The sequence below is a fragment of the Gymnoscopelus braueri genome, assembly GCF_963280865.1.
Source record: "Gymnoscopelus braueri genome assembly, chromosome: 13".
Taxonomy (NCBI): Eukaryota; Metazoa; Chordata; class Actinopteri; order Myctophiformes; family Myctophidae; genus Gymnoscopelus; species Gymnoscopelus braueri.
The window spans coordinates 33147868-33172108 of NC_137615.1; the positions used below are offsets into that span (position 1 = coordinate 33147868).

Below are 24241 nucleotides of genomic sequence, written 5' to 3' on the forward strand. Positions count from 1 at the left end.
CCATGTGCTTTTTCTCTTCATAACTTCTGAATAAAGTATTCAATCAATCAATTCCCCTGCAGATTTTACGTGTGTTGTGTGGTAGAGGCAATGTTGACAACCTTTTATTTTACAAACACAATTCTTGTTTTTAATGCGATAATTAATTTTATTTGACAAAAAATGAATACATAATAATAATAACAATTTTTTTAAATAATAATTTAAAAAAAAGAATGAACACCCTAATAGCCCAGATAGTACACTTTGTGGTAGTGTACAATGCTAAGCCTATAACATAAATTACATGAAATAATGAAACGGCGTTCAGCTTCCATAAAAAGAACCCCTATTATTCGCTTTACGTCTGTTTTATACTCCATCGTGCGGCGGTGTGGCGCGCGGGGAAATAGCCGATCTGCAAGCTCACAACGTGTCACGCAGAGACGCATTGTGAGCTTGTAGATCGGGCTATTTCCCCGCGCGCGACACCGTCCGTCATACGATACGACGTCATCACGTGATCGTCTGGTCAACAACTCAGCTGTTGTGGGAAGAGACCCAAGCCTCCAGAACCGAGGTGGAACAGCGAAGCTGCCGTCGCCTGGTGGTCAAACCTGAGATTGCAACATTTTAGCGTCTATAAAACACCACTGCGCATGCTTCCACCGTCTCAAACGCTAGTGCGCTTGCTCCATGGACTCCAATATTGGAGCCCATCCAGGAAGTAGACGTACTTCTGGGTGCTTCGTGCGCTTGTGAGCAACCTTCATTGAAATGAATAGGTGGGGGCGGGGCGGTCCGCCCTCTAGATACATTATAACTCTATGGAGGAGACAGAAGAGACAGAATAGAGAGAGAGAGAGGCGGAGGAGGGGGGGGAAGAGAAAGAAATCCACGTAGCATCTAACCCAGAGCCGTTCGGAATATCTCAGTGTGCGTGCGGTTGTTGTCATGAAGAAACGTTACATTTAACGTAGTAATAATAGTCTTTTTTAATTATTATTTCGTGTTCTTTCCGGAGGGATAAAGTGGGACGGTATTTCACACTGGTGTGTGTGTGGAGCTCGGTCCTTGTTTGTGAGAGGAAGGAGGAGAGAGGGAGCGAGAGAGGGAGAGAGAGGAGAGGAAAACATGGAGCTGGAGGAGGACGGGGGTGGGGGAGTCGTCGTTGTGTACCAGGACGACCCGGGGACGTCGGGGGCGATGATGTCGGAGCGGGTGTCGGGCCTGGCCAACAGCATCTACCGCGAGTTCGAGCGGCTCATCGGCCGCTACGACGAGGACGTGGTGAAGGAGCTGATGCCGCTGGTCGTGGCCGTGCTGGAGAACCTGGACTCGGTGTTCGCCGAGAACCAGGAGCACGAGGTGGAGCTGGAGCTGCTGAAGGAGGACAACGAGCAGCTCATGACCCAGTACGAGAGGGAGAAGGCGCTGAGGAAGCACGCCGAGGAGGTGGGTTTGGGTTGTTTTGGGGATGGGAGGCTAGAGGAGAGGAGAGGAGATGAGGAGGACCCGCCGAGATGGAGGTATAGCGAGGGACTTGAACAGTGTTGCCAGATTCTGTGAGAGAAACAAGCAACCAGGTCTAGGGAAACAAGCCCAAAAGAAGCGACTGTGGGCCACATGAGCACTTTAAACACATACATCAGCTATTTGAAAATGGCCGATCTACAAGCTCACAACGCGTCGCTTGTAGATCTGCTATTTTCAAATGCAATCTTGGGGGGAAATGATAATAAGCAGACCTGGCAACACTGGATGTGAAGGCACTGGTGTGTGGTGTGCAGCATCATCTGTTCTGGGATCAAGCCATCCATCCATCCGTGGATCCTCCCAGCATCCTCAGCAACCTGTAAAGCATCACCAGTGGTGTAAAGTAACTAAGTACATTCATTTAAGTACTGTACTTAAGTACAATTTTGAGTTTTTTTTTGTTTTACTTTACTGGAGTATTTCCAGTTTTCAGTACTTTTACTTCTACTCCACAACATCTCAGAGGCAAATATTGCACTTTTTACTCCACTACAATTATTTGAAAACTTGAGTTACTAGTTACTTTGTAGATTTTGATTATTCTTTACAAAACATACATTAACCACTTTATCCCTTTGGCTATTTGAAAATAGCAGATCTATACAAGCTCACAATGCGATGCAAAGCGACGCGTTGTGAGCTTGTAGATCTGCTATTTTAAAAAGATTTGTATACATTTTGAAAACTTACTTGCGTAATATTACTTTTACTTTCGGCACTTTAAGTCCATTTTGATGCCAATACTTTTGTACTTTTACTCGTGCACATTTTGAATACCGGACTTTTACTTGTAACAGAGTATTTCTGCATTGCAGTATTGCTTCTTTTACTTAAGTAAAACATTTGAGTACTTTTTCTACCACTGCTCCCAGCATCCTCAGCAACCTGTAAAGCATCACACGTGGCGAGTAGAGGTAGAATCCAGCCCATCCCATCCATCCTCCCATGTCGTTCAGTCAGGATGTAAACATGCACAGTTGGAATCCTCAGCCGCTCATTTAACCATGTAACCAAATTACCGGTCCATTCGGTTACATTTAGACTTGCTCAGTGTTACAAATGGATACATTAACACTGAGGATTTTACTGTGTAGCTACCAAGATGAGTAATGATAGCCCCTGGGCCACAAAGTGATACATTAGCCATACATTAGTTCAAGGGAGGGATGCTGGGTGGGACATAGCTTTCCCATGTGCATAAGGCACAACCTTTACATAAGGCACAACATTTACATTTACACTTTTGATGCAATGTTGTAGAATAGGTCAAAAATGAAATGTTTTGACCCTGCACCACCAAATCCTGGATGGCAATGCTATCAGACCCACTCCCGAGCTACACAGCGATGAGGTCACAGGTGGGACTAGGGCAGTGGTTCTCAAACGTTTTCGTGGCAAGGACCCCCAAAATGATATGTATTTGGCTGCGGACCCCCATCTCAAAATATTTTGCTCCAGGGACCCCCCAGAAGCAAAGACTTAAAAAAAATATATATATTCAAAGATTTGCACACATTTTTACGATTTTTCAAAAATAGCAGATATACAAGCTCATAGCGCGGCACTCGGTGCCGCGCTATGAGCTTGTAGATCTGCTATTTTTGAATTTTCCTGGGGACCCCCTGGTACCCCCCCAAGGACCCCTGGGGGCCCCCGGACTCCACTTTGAGAACCAGTGAACTAGGGTACTATGGCACAGGATAGATTACATAGCAGGTCACTGTGGCAGCTCTAGTCTGGACAAGCCTGCTCACTTATTGTATCAGGTCTAGTCTAGGGCCTGGGTTATACTTGCTAAACTTTGATGGGCTTCTATGAAAGCCAAACATACAATACTGACTCATTTCATAATGTAGGTCAATCAGCTGGTGGCTCTGCTCTGCTCTAATTTTCTTTTCTTTTTTTCATATAGTGGTTGCAGTGGCAACTGGCAACATGGTTGCCTTTTGGGTAACACTTGCTATGCATCCCATGTCTATAATGCATTATAAGGATACTTATAAGTATATTATATACACTTATAATTTGCTTATAACACTGTATAGTTATAGTTATAAGAACTTATACTCACAATGCTTTATAACAATAATCATAACACAATATAAAGCATTCTATAACAACTTGTCTGGTCAAGTATAAATGCAATGTAATCTGCTTATTGTATGATTACAGGTAAGCAATCATTCAGGTATTCATAATGCTATCATAACACATTATAAAGCTCCTTATAATGACTCATAAGGTCAAGTATCATAATACTTCATAATTACTGGTCACACACTGACGGGATATGCGCACATGATCTGGCAACCCGGGAGCCAGCGAAAACAAAAGCGCTAGTCTGGGAGGCATTGCGTCGGAGCTTGGACAGCAGGGGCGCGGCCACTGCGTTGTGATTCAAATCAACAGCCAATGAAGAAAAGGGGGCGGGATCCACATGCAGTGGGTGTTGCATCTAAATAGGATCGACGGGAAGCAATTTCCCCTTGAGAAATTGCGGCCGCCATTGTTGTGTACTGCTGTTTGCCTCTCGTCTGACTTTTTAGACGAGTTGCACAGCTCTCAGACCGGTAAGAGGCGTGTCCGCTCAGATTCTGAGCGTAAGCTACATCCCGCCCACAAATACCAGGGCTCTGGCCCAGAAGTTCCTCGCCAGAGCTGGCGAAAACTTCTGGGAACTCAGATTACAAAAGCGCTAATAAACAGCTGACATTTGCTGAAATCGAAAAACACATGGTAATGGTGAATGGCCGTGTGCAAATTCAGATCAATTGCTCCAGCCACTGAGGAGAACCGGGCAGAACAGTTTTGGTCTCACCACGCACTACAAACAAACAGACAGAGGTTTCTCAAATTATAGGAGGATTATTATTATTAACAGGAAGCCAGTTAAGACAGAGTCGCCATGACAGGGGCGATATGGGCATGTTCTTTTTTAGTATTGGTCAGAAGCCTGGCGGCAGCATTTTAGACTAGTTGCAGGCGGTAAATTGATTTCTGGGTGAAACATGTGCACAGAGTACAGACCATAGCAATAATCTAGACGGGAAGTTATAAATGCATGTATGACGGTGTGCTTTTATAAAACAGATGACAGGAAGGGCTTGATGTTTGCGATGGTTCTCATTTTTGCATTGTTCTTACTGGCACTAACCCCTCTCAGAACGAACACTGGTATGTTAGTGAGCTAGACGGCCTTTTCAAGTTCCTCGTGAGGATATTCATGCTCATGTTAGGCTGTTCACAATTATCTAGATAATGGAGATCCACCACGTCAAATTTATGTTGAGTGTTTGTATCACGATAAAAGATCTCCTCTATTAATTCTCTTGAACTCCCATCCCTACAATGTAAATAAACAGGTTATCTTTTGGAGAACAACAGTTGTGTAAATAGGACAATGCCTGAGTAGGAGCCGTGTTTTGGCTGAGCATCTGACATTAGGCTGCCAGTGTGAGACAGGCTAAAGTTTCTTTTTTTAGTAGTTATCTTAAAAAATTCGACATTCTTTCCATGTTTTATACAGCATATGCAACGGTGCACATACGCACGCACGCACGCATGCACAGGTTATGAGTGTAGAGGAAAATGAGGGCAGTCAGATCAGGGCCTTGTCTGGTTCAGCTGGACAGGACACACACACACACACACACATTCTCCTTTTGCTCATGGTTCCGCCCAGGACACGCTCATCGCCTGGCAGAACAGAGGGAAGTGCGACAGGAACCGGAACTGCAGAGGGAACAATAGGCTGCCAAAATTCTTGTGCCTTCAGTTATCTTTCAGACACACTTTAGTTCTCTGGTGCTATTTCTGTCAGAGAATAAAATTAATGAATGCCAAATTTAAAGTGATGTCAATTCTATCCATAGACAGAGAATGTGATACGTCTGTATACAGAATGTAGCAGTATATCCTATTAAAATGAATGGAAGGATTCCTTATAGTGAGTCAGTGGAGTATTTAGTTGGCACTCTTAGCTGTACTTACAACTGGTGTGAGTAGTTTCTTAGCGGTTTATGGTTAGATGAGTGTCAGTGTCTTTCTTAGAAGTTGCAACAGACAAACAGTAATACTATTTTAGTGGTGACAGCGTGTTTACTAAAATGTCCATGCTCCTTAATGTTACCTCCGCTGTGTGTGTGTGTGTGTGTGTGTGTGTGTGTGTGTGTGTGTGTGTGTGTGTGTGTGTGTGTGTGTGTGTGTGTGTGTGTGTGTGTGTGTGTGTGTGTGTGAGTTAGAGGTTCATTGAATTTGAGGACACCCAGGAACAGGAGAAGAAGGACCTGCAGCTCCGTGTGGATAGAATGGAGTCCCATGCTCGGCAGCTGGAACTTAAGATAAAGAACTATGCAGACCAGAGTAAGCTCCAGCATTCACTGACACACACGCACACACACACACACACACACACACACACACACACACACACACACACACACACACACACACACACACACACACACACACACACACACACACACACACACACACACACACACACACACACACACACAGCACCCACAAAAACACGCTCACACCTCCGTCACACATCCTCTCCCTATAATCTCCATCTTCCATACAGAGTGCGTAGGAGTCAGCAGCGTTTCACGTTCGTTAAAACACGTCCAATATGTCAAAGTCACACCATCCCTAATGCTATTACTGTACCTACTATACCTACACAGTCAATGTTAATGTGTCCATTTGTAACTCTGCGAGTGTACAGGAGTTAATTCAGAGTTCGAGTTCATTTAACACTCAGGATTTTACTTTGGACCTGAGTAGTCGCCATGTGAATGTTTTTCTTTCTGCATCTGGCTTCCCTTCTGTTAGACATAATCTCTCTCTCTCTCTCTCTCTCTCTCTCTCTCTCTCTCTCTCTCTCTCTCGCACACACGCACACGCACACGCACGCACGCACACACACACACACACACACACACACACACACACACACACACACACACACACACACACACACACACACACACACACACACACACACACACACACACACACACACACACACACACACACACACACACACACACACACACACACAGTGGGGGTAACATTAACGGGATTATAGGGTTTCTGTTACCGGCATCCTCTTAACGTGGCAGCACATTACCACCACACGTCTTATTGGTGGATTTGTGAGCGGAGCGGCTTGATTGGCTCTCACACACTTGTCTCGTGGGAGCTGATGGATCCACACAGCGACTGGCCCATTTTTTCTATTGGCAGAGTGATACAGTTGGTTAGGGTGAAGCATTCATTCACGCTGGCCATTTGGGGATGGGCTGGGGGGACAGTGTGAAGGCATGGCCTCTACTCTGCTTTGTCAACGGCATTCGTTTCTTCCACGCTTAGCCTTTTGTTTGAAATGCAGACACATGCATGCTTGCAGTGGTGGGAAAAGTACTCACATTTTGTAAAAGTATCAATACTGCAATGTAGAATTACTCCGTTACAAGCAAAAGTCCGGAATTCAAAATGTACTTGAAAGTACAAAATAATTGTCATAAAAATGTACTTAAAGTACCAAAAGTAAAAGTAGTCAAGTTTTCCCCAACAAAAATCTTTTGAAAATAGCAGATCTACAAGCTCACAATGTGTTGCATCGCGACACATTGTGAGCTTGTAGATCTGCTATTTTCAAATGGCCAAAATATATATAGGGCTGAAGCGGTTAATGTATGTTTTGTAATAATAATCCAAATCTACAAAGTAACTAGTAACTCAAGTTTTCAAACAATTGTAGTGGAGTAAAAGTACAATATTTGCCTCTGAGATGTAGTGGAGTAGAAGTAAAAGCACTGAAAATTTTAAATACTCCAGTAAAGTAAAAAATACCTCAAAACTGTACTTAAGTACAGTACTTAGTTACTTTACACCACTGCATGCTTGTAAGATGTACAGTAGGCACTAGTACTGTTTCCCTCATTCTGGAAAATCACATTTAGGTGACTAGTCACTTCCACTGACATGAGAGTCAGATGTTTTCTTACACTGTCAGCCAATTCCATCATACAAGGAAAATGCAGATCTTTGGACGTTCATGGCCGTATGTGAATAGTCACTGAGACTCATCCACGTGATTTGTCCACCGGCGAGCCATGATGACCCGCCCGCCCTCCTCCCAGTGAATGGTAAATGATTAATTGGTCTAAACTGCTGCACCCACGGAGAGAGAGACTGCACAGGCATTCCCCCTTCCAGGACAGAGTCCACTGCTACTGGAGGGTGTGACTTCTCTTATGAGAAACTATCACTGCAGGGCTGTCACGATTACAAATTTAAAGTTGACGATTAATTAGCACTGAAATAATTTCGATTAACGATTTAATTGCGTTTCCGTCGTTGAAAATGCATGGAACAAATTACATTTCTGTTTGGCTTTTAGCTTTCGTAAACAAAAGTTGCACAGGGCAGATATGACAAATAACACATATTTAATTACTTTGTACTTAAAAATAAACATTAATAGTGGAAATAGACGATCTATAAGCTCAAAACGCGTCGCATCGCGACGCGTTTTGAGCTTATAGATGATCTGCTATTTCCACTATTTTTGACATTTTTTGAAAATATATGAAATTTTTTAACATGGAATTGATTATGACGATTATTAGGGGTGTGCCGATATATCGTCCCGCGATATATCGCGATACGTTTTCGTGACGATATGTATCGTAAAAAAATAAATAAAAATCATTTAAAAAGAAAAAGAAAAAAAAGCCCCGAGGTGAAAAGGGTGACAACATGTTTATTTATTTTTTTCGGGTCAGGTGTCACTATTGCCCTATTTGGATTCAAAACGGCTATTGTAGCTGAAATTGCATGTCTGAATAATGCAAAACAGAACTATTTGTTTGCATTTGCTCCCCCCCCCCATATCTTTTCATAATAAAAAAGTGCCATATATCGTATCGATATCGTATCGATGTCGTGCGCCCAATATCGTATCGTATCGTTTCATGAAATTAGTGTATCGGCACACCCCTAACGATTATGCAAAAATAATTGCGATTATATAAAATAATTGCGATTAGACGATTACGTAATAATTGTGACAGGCCTAACTATCACCTCTGATAGCTGTAGAGCAGTGGTTCCCAACCTTTTCAGGCCGCGACCCCCCAAAACAATCCTATTTGAACTGGGAACCCCCCCCGCCCTGAGTCCACAGATAAATGTTGTGAAAATAGCAGATCTACAAGCTCACAACGCCTCGCAGTAATGCTATTTTTTCATTTTTTTTCTTTTCTTAGGTATTATAAAGGTCTTAAAAGTCCTTAAATTGTCACTTTACTGTCATCTGGGGACCCCCCCCCCCCAAAATCATGTGGGGACCCCCCTGGGGGTCCAGACCCACAGGTTGAGACCCACAGATGGCTTCAGCTAATTGTATTATATATAGATTTCTTTTATCAAAGTCTTAAGTGTGTACTATGTCGGTGTGCGCTGTATAGGAATACACTGAGCTACCAGTGTATTACTATACAGAGCACTCACAGGTGTGGTAAGTGATATGTCTGTTAAAATCTGTGTTAAATAGCTCTATATTCTGATAGTAATCATTGCTGTAGAACAAAATACCACTTACAGCTCCTTTAAAGCCCTGACATTTATTAATCTACTCCTGGATCAATGCTGCAGATGCAAGCTGAGTTGCAGGCTAGTAGTACTATTGAAATGGAGATGGCCATAGTTGAAGCGGTCTTCATTATGTAATTAGCAGCCTGCCAGGCAACATTTTGGACATGGTCTTTAATGACGGCTATGGCAGTACTCAGAACATAGCTACAATCATCTGTCTAATGAGAAATATCCATTAATGGGCTCTTTGCTCAGATCACATACAGCAGTGGATCTCAAACTTTTTCATGTCAAATACCCCCAAAATGATATGTATTTGGCCGCGGACCCCCATCTCAAAATATTTTGTTCCAGGGACCCCCAGAAGCAAAGATTTGAGTTAAAAATGTTCGCTTTAAAAAATGTTTATTCAAAGATTTGCAAAAATGTTCAAGACTTTTCAAAAATATCAGATCTACAAGCTCATAGCGCGGCACTCGGTGCCGCGCTATGAGCTTGTATATCTGCTATTTTTTAAAAGCCAAAGTATAAAATATGGATAAAAGGGTTAAAATGATTGTGACGCTTTATTAACTAATTTTGCTGGGGATTCTCTGGCACCCCCCCAAGGACCCCTGGGGGTCCCCGGACCCCACTTTGAGAACCACTGACATACAGTAGGAAGGATAGCCAAATTGGAAAGTTTTCATTTTCAAAGTACATTTTCATTGCCTTTCCCCGCTTTATTTAGTTCATTATGTCCAACTGAATTGTGACGAGTCATGGCTGTGTAATAAAATGACTCGGTAGTATTTAAGTACAGACACAGACACAGGGATGACATCAGCAGACAGCATGAACAGGCCTTCGCTGCTGTAATTGATACATCCATGCTGTGTAGTTGTGTGTGTGTTGCAGCAGCTGTCCGCCTGGCTTAGTCTAAACCTGACATACTAATACGGGATTAGGCGTTGTTGTCACCTCCTAAATCGGCCCCCATTCAAAATTATTTGAGGGAGATTACCCCATCTTTGTGCTCCCAGTCGCCTGCTTGTAGAGTGAAGTTATGCAGGAGGAGTCATACACGCTCGCAATGCATTGACACACGCACACACACAAAATTAGGGCTTAAACGATTAATTGAATAATCACTCAATTGATAGATAGAAAATAATGGAATAATCTGTTTAGTGATGTATCGTACATATTTTTAATAGATGTTTTTAATTATCACACACACACACACACACACACACACACACACACACACACACACACACACACACACACACACACACACACACACACACACACACGAAAAGTGCAGCCACGTTCGGCAATGCTATGTGTACTATCGAGCCTCCAGGTCATTTAGGCCACTCAACATCAGGCATCAGTAGCATAATAAAAACATAGCACGTCTGATAATAAGCAACTGAATACCCTTGTGTATGTGTGTGTGAGTGAACATTGTGTTGTCTCTCAGTTGGCAGGTTGGAAGAGCGAGAGGCAGAGCTCAAGAAAGAATTCAACTCCCTCCATCAACGACACACAGAGGTGAGGGGGAGGGGGAGGTGGAAACAAAGCAAAAGATGCAATAAAAAGCTTTAATAGGAATGTGAAAAACTATTTATTTTCAAATTCGGTGGGTTGTCTTTCTTGCAAAGTTATTACCTTTGTTGATTTTTTACCAATAAACCATAACTAGTCCATACGGGATGCGCTCACTGAAAGTATTTGCAGACTTTGGGTTATACACAGTAGCCTTTATTCTTAGTTAAACTTTGGGAGAGCAAGTTTGTAGCGGTCAACAGGAGATCAGCTGGGGATGGGCACATTATCAAATTAAATAAAAAAAGATTTGAGGCAGACTTTCCTTAATTATATGTAGGATAGGAAGAAAGGAAGCCACTGTATAATGACAAAAATACTTATTGCTAGTCTTAAATATGCTACCTTCAAGCGTTTTGAGTAGGACACACTGAGAACGGGTGTCTGAACAATTAGTCCAGTATTCGACCTCAAAGAAGCCCTATACAATTGCATGTAATATGGATAGGCTTAGGGACAATGTCTGCCAGATGAAAACAGAGAAAACAATACAACAAGGTGCTCACAGAAGAAACAAACTTGGCGAAAAGGAGTTAAAAATATCGGAGGTGCTACTGAATCAAACAGAGGATCCGGGCACACAGTGGTAAGAGGAAGAAAACAGCCTTTATAAAAACAACAACATGTTTTGACCACAGGTCTTCATCAGGGCGAAATGCCAGATGACGTTCTAATCCGGGGCACAAACATGTGTGCAGGTGGAGCGCACACACTACCATTTTTCTTCTGTTTTCAAATCCTAACAGTTTTTTGAAAAAAATCTAAACATTTATTTTTCAAGATTTTTCAAAAATAGCAGATCTACAAGCTCATAGCGCGGCACTCGGTGCCGCGCTATGAGCTTGTATATCTGCTATTTTTGAATAGCCAAGGAAATCTAAAGTGACACAGATGCGTTCCAGGTCTTAAAGGGTAGAGGTTTGTGCCGCTACGCGGCCCTCACATCTAGAGTTCGGACCCTACTGTATGTTGCCCTTCTGTTGTCGGGGTCTGCCGGCCGGCCGGTGCCATATTTGGTCAGCCTAAACTCCACATATACTCCACTCTTCTCACCCAAAGTGCTCACTTTTCCCTGGTGCCCAGTCTTCGCAAAAGAATGGTACCCAGATTTCCCTAGTGCCCACCTTTCATGTATTCGTTCTAGAGTTCCATATGGAGCTGAGTGATTTGTTTGCACCTGATGCCATCTCGACACTGATCGAGGTTAGGCAACACACTCCATATTTGGGCGTAGCTTGGGGGTCCTTGACATGAAAAAGTTTGAGAACCATTGATCTAAGGGATGAGAGAAACTATGCCAGACCCATCAGAAATATTGGAAAAGCTGACTATTTTGACTATAAAAGAATAACAGCCATTGAATTGAACATTGTCCTGTTTTGTTCTCCACAGATGATCCATAACTACATGGAGCACGTGGAAAGGATCAAAATACAGCAACTGAATGAGAGCTCAGAATCGGGGACACTGGGTCGAATCAGGTGGGACCACGCCCTATGACCTCATGTTTTAGAAACACTTCCCCAGAAGGAAGTGCATCTCCACGGGCAGGTGGCACTAGTGACGAGAGCAAGGAGCAAACGTCTGTTTATGTACGCCATTAGTTCTTGGCAAGAAATATTTGAATCTCGAATATCCGTTGAATGTGGGGGGACAAAAATGTACTTTCAAATGTGAAAACGTTTATTTTCTGACGGTCCTCAGCGCCGGACAAAAGAGGCTGGGGATTAAGTGGTTTTTGCTCAGCAGCGTGCTAAGCAAAATCAGGGAACGCTATGCAAAACCCCCAGGTATACAAGAGCAGGCTCATAGCAAGACATTTAATCAGATTAACTTGAGTAATGCAAACTTGAATGCATTTTAACATTAAAGCCATAGAACATTGAATCAGTTTAGAGCCATGCAAACATTGCATTCCAGTTTACTTTAGAGCCGTGCACAAATGAATTTCAGTTCAACATTCAGTTTAAACGTTTGAGTAATGCAAGACTCTGAACTATAAGGTGGAGGCAACGGGTGGTAAAGTACAATATTTGCCTCTGAGATGTAGTGGAGTAGAAGTAGAAGTATTGGAAATTGAAAATCCTCAAGTATAGTACAAATTCCTCAAAATATTACTTAAGTACAGCACTTATTAAGTAAATGTACTTAGTTACTTTCCACCACTGATCAGCAGACTGACAGCTGATTACAGCTGAGGCGTATATGACTCCCGTGCCCTGCATGAACTAACGCAATGCCTCATACATTCATTCTGGTCTTTTCAACCAGCTGCTCGAACGAGCGTAACTTCAGAATGTTCTTTTTGTTTTCTTTGATCACCACCATCATGAATAACCATTATCCGGTCATCCTTCCTTTCTCTCCAGGAAAGAGCGCCCCCTTTCCCTTGGTATCTTCCCCTCATCAGGAGGGGGCTCCGTGCTAGTCCCCGACCCCCAGGCCAGGGCGGAGACGCCGAGCACGGAGGGCTGGAGGTTCTCAGACGCTGCGCAGCCTCGCTCCAACGCCAGCCTCAAGGTGGGTGGACGACGGTGCCCGCTGCTCCTTGTCCAAACATGGACACACAGTAGTGGCTCCATTCATTTGGTTGCATTCGTACACTCTCAGAGTTAGTAAAAAAAAAAGTGTTCGCACATCTACATCAAAAGTCTAAAAGCAGGTGCGTGGACAAACATCAACAATAAAAAATGACCCGCACACTGCCAGCTTACAAGGTACATGAAGTTATGTATTAAGTAGCAACGTTTCGGTCCACGCTATTTTCCTCAGTCACGATACAAACAAACATGTTGAGTAATTAAATACACTCTCAGAGTTAAATCAACACTCAGGATTTTACTGCCAACACTACCAACAGTGCAAAATGTAACTACCGGTACTCTTTGCAGAGCACGTGTGTAATAGGTACGCATGAAACTGAAATGAAGACGAATGTACATATCAAGATAAATACAGATGGCTGGAGTGTAATCCCAGTCCCCAGCTGGGTAGCTGGAGTCCTTCTGCGGAGCGACCCGGGCAGAGGAGGATGTCCTTGGTTCCAAGAAAAATAGAGAGCCTTTGATAAGGACTGAGCGTAGAGATGTGTGTTTTAGTAGTGATTTAACAAGGCAACCTCTGTGTTCACACACCCTATGTCTCTCTCTCTCTCTCTCTCTCTCTCTCTCTCTCTCTCTCTCTCTCTCTCTCTCTCTCTCTCTCTCTCTCTCTCTCTCTCACACACATGTTGTTTTTAATCAGGGAAATTAAATGCTAATTAGGCCTGCAGCTCTGTTACTTCAGTTTTATGTCATGATATGCTTCTCTGGGGATTTCTATTTAGCTGGAATTACCAGAGGTTATGTTTTAAACTCCCCCCACCATACATACGGTGCATACGTACAGTGCAGACATACATACAGAAGTTTGTACACAATGCATGTACTTAAAAACATTGTGTTGGTTATCACCTCTAAAGATGGTTTTGCCATGTGCTGTCCTAAGCAGTGATAGGAACAAGCCATTGAGACCTATAGGGAGACGGCGGTATTTCATCCCATTGCGTCTTTCTTCAAACTGGGACATGAGCTCCGGGCAGGGCGCAGTGCACCATGGGAGCTGTGCCACTGCATGTCTCGCAGCCAGTCACTGACGGAGAAAGAGCACAGCTGGAACGTGATTGGCCGTTACGTAATAAGCACTACAGGACGTTCTTTGTTGAGCCGTGGCCTTTTGAATGCTTTCGAATGGCGTCCCTGTGACATACAGTAAAATACCTATTAATGGGTGGGCCAGCGTTCTCTCGCACTGTGTAACTGCACAAGTACTGGTTAGTGATGTTCCTGGTGTCATGATGTCAGCATAAATCATTCCTTCATTGCTTTGGACACTGGAAGATTTATTCATCCGAAATCATTGCAAATTGCTTCATTCAAAGCTTCATACGAAGTTCACACTGAGACTTGCTCGCTATGCAGAAAACAACCTTTTTCCACGTAGTTCACTAAGCCTTGTCCATTGCTGGAGCGGAAGAGGTTGCTGCAGAGCAACACGGTGAAACAACGCAACTGTGACTACTAGTTCAACACATTATATCGTTGCTGTCGGGCAGAAACCTCTTATCTCCATATTTCAACTTTTTAAATGTTTTCGTAAATGAATGCCCTACTTTGTCATGCTACAGTATCACACAAAGTCGCAAACATATCCCATCTACAAGCTCAAAGCGTAGCGGATTGCAACACACTTTGAGCTTGTAGATCTGCTATTTTTGAATTTGAATCCTGCAAAGTAACAGTTTTGGACATTATTAGGTTCACACCCGACAGCGATGATATGGCAACACCATCCAGCAACGTTTTGTGATAGCCAGTGAGATTGTTATTAATAAAAAACAACAGGTCCATCTGCTCAACCACAGCAGAACACAGAACGACAACGCAGACCTGTGTCCGTTGTTTTGCCATGCGGCAAATCTCAGTGTGAACATGGCCTAAGAATGGGCTTTCACTTCCACTAGACAGCCTTTAGTTCAAATATTGTTTTGCAAATGGATGACATACATAGATATCCCACAACAAAGACTGTTCAAATCTCATTTGGGTCCCCCTGAGTGTAACGTGCTGTCCACGCTACGGTTTGGCAAAGACACAATAATGACTAACCGTTCTGACTTTCAGCCAGCAAGCAATGCACTCATACACAAGCACTTAAACATTTACTGTACGCACGCAGACCAATCTTATATCGATTTACAGAGAGACACATCTGCTTCATGCACCGCTGCTGAATTGCTACCGCAGACATTGTTCCTCATTGTAAAACTGTCCCCCCTCCCCCCTCCCAAGCAGTTGGACTCGGACAATCCTCCAAAGAAAAGGGAGGGTAAGAGTACCCAGGACACTGCTTGGGGGAATTCACTGGCAGAGGACTGCAAGGTAGATGGATGAATGCTGACCGGCAGAAGTATACCGACAGCACCGTTTGCTTGCACGGTGCCACAAGCAGCGCAGTGTTTGTGTGTGTCTGTGGGCTTGCAGTAGTGTCCTCCGTGACGCCGCTTTTCATCTTTTCAACAGCATCACCTCAGCCTTTGTGCATCCGGTCTCCCTCTGTAGTTCACCACCCACCAGAGCTACATGCAACCACGCTCTGCATTTGGACCAAGTCAGAGCTTTCCAAATTCAGGCATACGGGAAAGAATGTTGTGCCACTTTGAGCGGTGCACATACATGCTAACTATTAGTAATGAAGTTGCAAATGGGCTGGTTGCATCTGGCTGTTTTCATGTTGGTGAAATTGCATGGTAGTTTCTAATTCACGTGCTTTATGTCATAATTTGGCCTCTCACGCTTATATTTTAGCTTCACAGCTAATTATATTCAGGATCATATTAACATGTCTCAACATTCTTTCTTTCTTTCATCATTAGTTGTTTTGGAGAGTAGTGGTTTATCTCTGTGTTAGGCACTAGGCCATGTCTTTGCTATTTCCATTCTTATTTCTGTTCTTTTAAGTCTTGTGTGGATCCGTGGTGTGTTTGTTGTGGCGTGTCAGCGATAGAATGGCGCCCCCCACTGTATTCATGGATTATGTTTCTAGGTTTATCTGTGGATTCTGTGGACTTCTGTCTGTGTCTGTGCATTCCTTGTTCCGTCTTCCAGTCTGTTTGGTGCTTATGTGTTTTTCTACGTGTTTATTCTTACCCTTTTCCTAATTCCAATTTCTGAGCAACAATGTTCCATAGCTTAGCTGTCTAGAAATATTGGTGTTTCATTTAACTACGTTCCTCCAGGATATAACTTTATCCCGGAAGAAAAATCTTTAGGCGTATTCTTCCACTAGTGGTGATTCTGCAATGAGTGATGTTGTAGAAATTGGACTCTCTTCTGTTATGTGTACACTGTACAGTGATACTGTGTTGTGTTGTATCTATTGTAGTGTGTGTTTAGTGTCATTTAGTGCCTATATGCTTTATGAGCTCCAATGTTCAGCCTGCCAAGCTCCCATTCTGGGCTATTCACCTTATTCCTGGATTTCTCCAGGGCACCGCCATTGCCTCTTACAGGACAGCACCATTGAGTTTTTCTCTGTGTGCTTCTTCATTCAATATCTGTTCACGTCCTCCCTAGTAGGCTACTGCAGGTGTAATGCAGGTAATCACTGTGTTAACAGATTTTTCAAAAGAAACAAGCGGCCAGGTCTATGAAAACAAGCCAAAAGAAGCAACTAGGCTCAGTTTCACCACTTTACATCGGATATTTGAAAATAGCAGATCAACAAGCTCACAATGTGTGACATCACGACACGTTGCGAGCTTGTAGATCTGCTATTTTAAAAAAATATTGGGAAAATATTTTGAATATTTTTGAAACATTTTAACAAAAAAAATCTTGTATGGGGGTCCCTGGCACCACATATTTTCGGATTGGGGTCTGTGACTCTGCGGACAAATACATATTAATCTGGGGGTCCTTGACATGAAAAAAATTGGGAACCACTGGTTTAAAACACATTGGAAAGCAAGCCCAATTAAGAAACTACACTTAAACAAAGCCCTAAATTGCTTATTATAAGCAGACATGGCAACACTGATAAACGGGAAACTCCCAAAGCTCCCAAGCTCCAGAAGAGTCTCTTTCTTTGGTGTTTCGCCCAGGTGGACAGGGTTTTCAGGTTAGGTTTAGGCATAATTTCTGTGAGGTTATGGTTAGGGTTTAGGTTAGGGTTAGGCATAGTGTTTGTGACGTTAGGGTTAGGGTTAGCTTTAGGCATAGTTTTAGTGAAGTTAAATGTTAGGGTTTAGAGTAGACGCAAACAAGGCTAAACACCAAAGAAAAAGGGAGTCCCCCCCAGCTCCCCTACTCCCCTAACTGGCCACGCCCACAGTGGGCATGGCCAGGCCCACAGTGGGCAGGAATAAGGTGAATACTGTCTTGTGTTGTGGTTCCTTTGTCTTGTGCACCCTGGTGTCCCAATGCGTGCTTACATGTCTTTGTTTTTATGTTCAAAATGTGGCTGTGGTTCCTTTGTGGGGAAAAGTTAGTGTCAGCCTTGGAAAAAAAAGAAATTAAACCTGTCTGATCAGCCCCTTGCCGTTTCAGGATGAGCTATCTGACTTCAGCGGCTCTAAATCAGTCACGCCCATGTCCGCCGCGGCCTCGGACATGGAGAGGGAGGAGGGGGGCAGTAAGAGCATGGAGGTGCAGGCTGCCCCCGGGACCCGCTCCATCTCTGTGGGTAAGTCAAACACCTGATGTCTGACAGCCACACAGTAAAACTCTGAGGTGTTGAAGGTCATATTTATTTGCTTTTTACCCTTTTTTTTCCTCCCCCAATTTAGTTGTTATGCCAATTGATTCTAGCCTGGTAAACCCTCCCTCCGGAAATCTCATTTCTATTTGATTCCTGGAGTGAGTCTGGCCTGATCCGCCTTTCTGCAATATTGGCTGTGCTGGAGTTGGGCGGGAGTAATACCGTTGACTGACAACCCCTTCAGCCAATGATAATTTTTCCCCTTCAGCCAATCAGCAGTTCACCAGTCTTAATGTGACGCAACGGGACTTTTGAGACAGCCATGCCCAAAATGGGTTGCCTTATTCGGATACATGGGTGTCACTGCCCGCCCCTACCGGTTCTCTAAATTTTTATTTTTAAATAGGCTTTGTCATGATTAATTGACCACATATATGAAGTTAAACAACTAAATTCTATCCAAACGATATCTTATAAGTAAATTCCGTGCCTCAAAATAGAAGTTAGAGAGCTTTTTGAAGTAAAAAAATAGCGGAGAATATAGCGGACAAGAAAAAGATGGCTGCCGTTCGTGTTTTGGGCTCACTCGAACTCGCCACCTGATTGGCCAACGTAAGCTGTCAATCACAGAACAATGAGCGACGACGCTGATAGGCTCGTCCGTTTGGCGTACACAGCCAATATTGCAGAAAGGCGGATCAGGCCAGACTCACTCCAGGAATCAAATAGAAATTAGATTTCCGGAGGGAGGGTTTACAGGCTAAATTGATTCCTCCCCACACACATTTCTGTGAGTCGTTTTTAAGCTCAACAAGATCTACCCACCCAAAACAATCAGTGTGAAATTATTATCCCATTACTGACAACATTTTACCTGGCGGGGGGACATTACATATAAGACAAATGCACTTTGAATGGGAAATAGTGTGGAAAGAATAGTCTTCCTCCCATTCTGTTTGGAAGCGGTAGGTTTTCGGGAACTTTGCCTCGCACATTTTTGTATAATTTTGTAATGCTACGGTACTGACGTTTGCGCGCAACAGTCTTGAAAACAAAGCATAGCATTGCGGGTTTGTCTGCTATAGAAGCCGTGAAGGGAGCCGACAGGCCCTTCTTGATGTCAAGCAATCAAGTCACCTTAATTCAAGTGGCAGATGCCAGAAAAAATGAGTTTTGAGATTTTTGTTCATAAATATATTTTAAAGGTAGGGTAACTGATATTTTTGGTTAAAACAAAAAGTTTTTTTGTTAAAAGGTTAAAGCTCTATATTGTGATAGTAATCATAGCTATAGAGTGTTTGCTCAGTAACAGCGGTCTCTGCGTCTCTCCAGCTCTTTAATAAACAGAAAATACATTTTCACTACAGGGCTTTTAAAAAGGGGTCGAATAATGGTATTGCTTTCCTTCCCCAAAAAGTATGATTGTGAAAGAATCATTTTGATAATTTTACCGGGACCAGAATGTTGTTTACCTGCATAAGCTTGCGGCCACCATTATCCTTGTGTGCTTCTGTTTTTGTTGGGTAAGGTACTTTCTTTCCCTAAATAGATCAATTGAGGCAGCCATTGCATTACAATGTTACAAACTACAAGATTGCAAAGATTGCTTGATATGAATCAGGGAAATAATGCAAAAGAGTTGTTGTAAGTGTGACATCTAGTGGCTGAATGTACTCTATTGCACCTGTAACTCTGGAGAGTGAACAAATGGACCTGTAGGGGTGCATTTCTTTACATTTAGTACACTCTCTGTTTTTCACATGGATGAGTGAACACTGGGGATTTGCCTGTGTAGTAATTGTCGGATCATCAGAGTGAAAATCAAATAGTTCAACAAAAGTTCACTCGGTCACTTGTCCTATCATCTCACGGTTGTTGTGGTATTTCCTGTGTGTAGGTTTGCCTGAGAAGGAGGAAAGCTCCGATGTGCAGGATATCATCGAGTCGACCCCGGAGCTGGACATGGGTCTCAGTGGATACAAGGCATCCAGGTAGTGCAAACCAGTGTTCATTTTGTCGACTAAAACTATGACGGGAAAAAAAAAATCGTCGACTACCTTTTTTCACTGACGAAAACTAAATAAAAACTAAGCTATGATGACTAAAACTAAGACTAAATATGTTGACAATTTCGTCAACAAATAAAAACTAGACTAAAATGTTAGTGAGGGACGAGTGGAGAAGAGATCCAGTAGAACTAAAAGTCGGATCTACAAGTTCACAACGGGTCGCGCTGCGACACGTTGTGAGCTTGTAGATCGGCTTTTTTCAGAGTGCAACCAAGTGTAAAATCAGGCATTACGACGCCATCAAGGCCTGCCAAAATACATTTTTGTTGACAAAATCAACTGTAGATTTAGTCGACTAAGATCTTTTGATATTTAGTCTAAAAAATATCTAAAATATGACTAAAACTACATTAATTTTGATTCAAAAGACTTAAGTAAATCAAATTTGCTGTCAAAATTGACACTGAAACCTATGGGGTGGGGGTAGGGACTCCCATTGGTTATTTGGTTGAATTGGTTTATTCTTGGGTTTCGTGGGTTTGGCGTGGTGAAGAATGTGGGGAGACATTCACCGCGCCTAGCCACAAGCAGATGTGAAAGGTTTAATGGCTAACTAACTAAGCATGTGAAAGTTATATCTTAGGTTAGTTGATCATCTATGCACGTATATGCATAGTACTGAAAGTGAGAGTGTCTATCTGCAATTGTCTGCAGTGGTCCCAAACAGCAAAGTTGTACATAGAGTGCACCTAGAGTACACATTTATGCTCTGTTTCTTGGTTAGAAAACATGTTACAGAGTTGATTGTTTAATTTCCTTTGTTGCGATGATCAATGAGGGGTGTTTGGTGCGTGATTTAATGGTTTAATTTCCTCGTTGCAATGTCCAATGGGGGTGTGTATACATGACTTAATTGCTTAATGTCCTTGTCCCGATATTTCATTTTGTAATGGGGGGTGCAGTGTATGAGTTGATCGTTTAATTTCCTTGTTGTATTATCTGGCTGGGGGTGGGGGTTTGAGGCTATCATACAATTTCCATTTGACCAAAATAAACATACACCGTCACCACACCAGGTCTTAATGGGTTAAAGTTAAAACAAAGCCATGTGCAGTGAAGAACTGATCTCAAATCGTTATTATTCCTCCAGCACTCCCACCATAGGCATTGAGAACATGGCATTTGACCGCAACACAGACTCCCTGTTTGAGGAGCTGTCATCTGCAGGCACAGGGCTCATCGGGGACGTGGATGAAGGAGCTGACCTGCTGGGTGAGTTTACACAAGTTACAGAACACAGCCACGATGGTCCTGTCAACATGACCACACCACACTGTGACGGAATGAATGCTTAGGAGGTCTTCTTATATCCAGTAGGGGTGTCACGATACGCCTAATCCACGATTCGATTCGACTTTCGATTTTAAGGTCACGATTCGATTCGATTTTCGATACGATATATTTTTTAAGCGTCCTTTTTTTCAGCTTTGAGGGCTATATGATTATTAATTTAGGCTATTGTCTTGATTTGTAAAGAAAAACACATGTTTCTCAATAAGTCCCTTTTATTTGAATAATATCAAATGAGAATAACAAAAAGGGTTTTATGCCCTTACAACAACTGTCATTTTCAGATTCTTCTTTAAGATGAGTTAACAACAACATTCTTGTGAAGCTCTATAACTAAATAAAATCTAAATACAAAGTTGAACATTCAAGAAAAAAGGATCCAAAGACAACTGTTATTTGGCTACATGTTCTTAAACATCTTAAAGTATGTTCACATTTTTTGAACAGGTAAGAGCTTTACCAAACAAGAAATGTGAATAATAAGCTAAGCCAGGGGTCTTCAACAGGTTTTTTTTTTTTTACCTTAACCCCATCCCTTTTCTGAGGGGAACTTTAGCCAAAAATAGCAGATCTACAAGAGCTTGTAGATCGGCTATTTTTGGCCGAGAGGTATAGGTGTAGAGGGGAAAAAGAGAAGATGGAGAAACTATCAATGTGGAGCATAATCGACAAACGGTAGCCGTTTTGTCAACAACGCGTCGGGTACCCTCATAATTCACTGGGAAGCCAAAATATTGCCAGACTTTTGACTTAAAGGAAGCGGGAGGGTTTTCCAATTCTTCCGTTTGTGTATCATCATTACCATCGCTGGCTTCAGCAGTGGCCATGGTGAAATGTAAAGTACAGACGCAACGCTACAGCGGTCTCTCTCTCTGTCTCCTCCAAACTCCTCTGTGGTGTGTGTGGGTTTGTCCTGTCGTCTTTTTTTTCCTCCCCCTTCGTAAGCACGCATGCGCGATGCACGGAAAAACACAACAGCGGCTCGAGCATGGCTTCACCCGGACGTGCAATCGGATGTGCGCATGCGCGGGAGACCCGAGTATTTTTTTAAAATTAACCCTTGAATCGCGATACGGCTTTTGATTTCGATACACTGTATCGAACGCCATTTTCGGTTCGATTTCGATGCGTATCGAGTATCGTGACACCCTTAATATCCAGTGATGGAATGTACATGTACTCAAGTAAAATTTTGAGGTACTTTAACTTTACTGGAGTATTTCCAATTTGCAATACTTTTACTACATGTCAGAGGCAAATATTGTACTTTTACTAGACTACAATTATTTGAAAACTTTAGTTACTAGTTAATTTGTTGATTTTGATTATTATTACAAAACATACATTAACCACTTCAGCCCTATTTAAACTTTGGCTATTTAAAAATAGCCGATCTCACAACTTAACTTGTGAGCTTGTAGATCGGCTATTTTCAAAGGATTTGTATAGTATACATTTTACACATTTGAAAACTTGTGAAATGGGACCTTCTGCATAACAAGTACTTTTAACTTTTGGTACTTTAAGTACATTTTGATACCAATACTTATGTACTCTTACTCAAGTACATTGATTTAAGTTTTTGACCGAAATAAATCTGGGTGACGCAAGCAGTGAAGCACACTGACACGAATAACATTAATGTTGTCGACATCTCCTTTCTTTATGGTTTTTGCGTAAAATAGCAATTGCAGTTTGAGTTGAACCACACCTGATCAATCACCCATCCTGCTGAATGCTTTCATAATGTAAAATGTAGGCCTGTTTCCCTGTGGTTATGTTATACCAATCAGGCAAACAATAGCTAACCACCTTTCCAACAGGATTTAATGGTCAACAATCAAAATGACTATACTTTTACCTTTATAATTCCTTGTATGCTTGAATGAAACAAAGGCTTTTACATCTAAACTAATCATTTAACTTGTTTAAAAATAAATAAAACAAATAACCAAGGATTTTTGGTGAGTCTTAAAAAGGAGTAGTTCACTCCTGACTCCGCTGGTCATCAAATTAATGGCTTAGGAATGCGACAAAAAAATAAATAAATCATGAATTCAAGTGCTTCGTGGGGTGTACAATTAATAAAAAATAAGTAATTTTTTGGGTGAACTACTCTTTTAAATAACAGTTAACAAGCTGAATTTGCTGCTTCGAGCACCAGTTCCTGCAATGCTACCAGCCGCTGTTAGGTGCCACAGCAGCACTTATACGTTTGGCTAGCTCTGATGTTAATACAGAATGTTAGCCTTCTACCATTGCTGCTGCTAACCCCCATCTCTCTTTCTCCTGTGTGTCATCCTGTGGCTTTTGTCCATAATCCCAGTGGAGTATTCTGGTGTGTATGACCTCCAACCTCGCCTTAAACAAAAATGTTTCTCCTTTAAGTTCCCTTCAGCCTCTACTCTCCCCCCCCCCTCTCTTTCTTTCTCACATTTATCCTCTCATCTCTGCAGCTAGCTTCTTTCTGTGTTCCGCTTGATAGCGGTTGGCTATCAGTTTAACCCATTGAGACCTGAAGCCGATTCTACAAATGTCTTCTAAATCCCAACAGTTTTCTGAAAAAACGTATGTTTCTATATCAGCGGTTCTTAAACTTTTTCATGTCAAGGATCCCCAAAATGATATGTATTTGGCCGCCGACCCCCATCTCAAAATGTTTTGTTCCAGGGACCCCCCAGAAGCAAAGATTTGAGTTAAACATTTTCGCTTTAAAACTATATAATATATATTCAAAGATTTGCACACATTTTCACGATCTTTCAAAAACAGCAGATCTACAAGCTCGTAGCGCGGCACTCGGTGCCGCGTTATGAGCTTGTATATCTGCTATTTTTGAATAGCCAAAGTGTAAAGTAATGCTTTTTAGCTCAAATCAAGAAGTGACACCGGTGCGTTCCAGGTCTTAATGGGTTTAAATGCTGCACAGCTTAAAG

At 42.4% G+C, this 24241-nt stretch overlaps 1 protein-coding gene across 3 annotated transcripts in view; it reads left to right on the forward strand.

Moving 5' to 3' along the window:
• Positions 1 to 1086: 1086 nt before the first annotated feature.
• Positions 1087 to 24241, forward strand: part of spag9a (sperm associated antigen 9a) — a 58972-nt gene continuing 35817 nt past the window's right edge. For 2 of the 3 annotated variants that reach the window (XM_080446843.1, XM_080446844.1), the window contains exons 1-9: positions 1087 to 1434; positions 5757 to 5877; positions 10586 to 10656; positions 12103 to 12191; positions 13080 to 13230; positions 15543 to 15629; positions 17796 to 17931; positions 19844 to 19937; positions 21106 to 21227. In XM_080446843.1, coding sequence (XP_080302969.1) covers positions 1114 to 1434; positions 5757 to 5877; positions 10586 to 10656; positions 12103 to 12191; positions 13080 to 13230; positions 15543 to 15629; positions 17796 to 17931; positions 19844 to 19937; positions 21106 to 21227 — 1192 coding nt within the window. In that variant the 5' untranslated portion in view covers positions 1087 to 1113. The remainder of the gene's footprint in view (positions 1435 to 5756; positions 5878 to 10585; positions 10657 to 12102; positions 12192 to 13079; positions 13231 to 15542; positions 15630 to 17795; positions 17932 to 19843; positions 19938 to 21105; positions 21228 to 24241) is intronic. The other variant, XM_080446845.1, reaches the window with a different exon arrangement.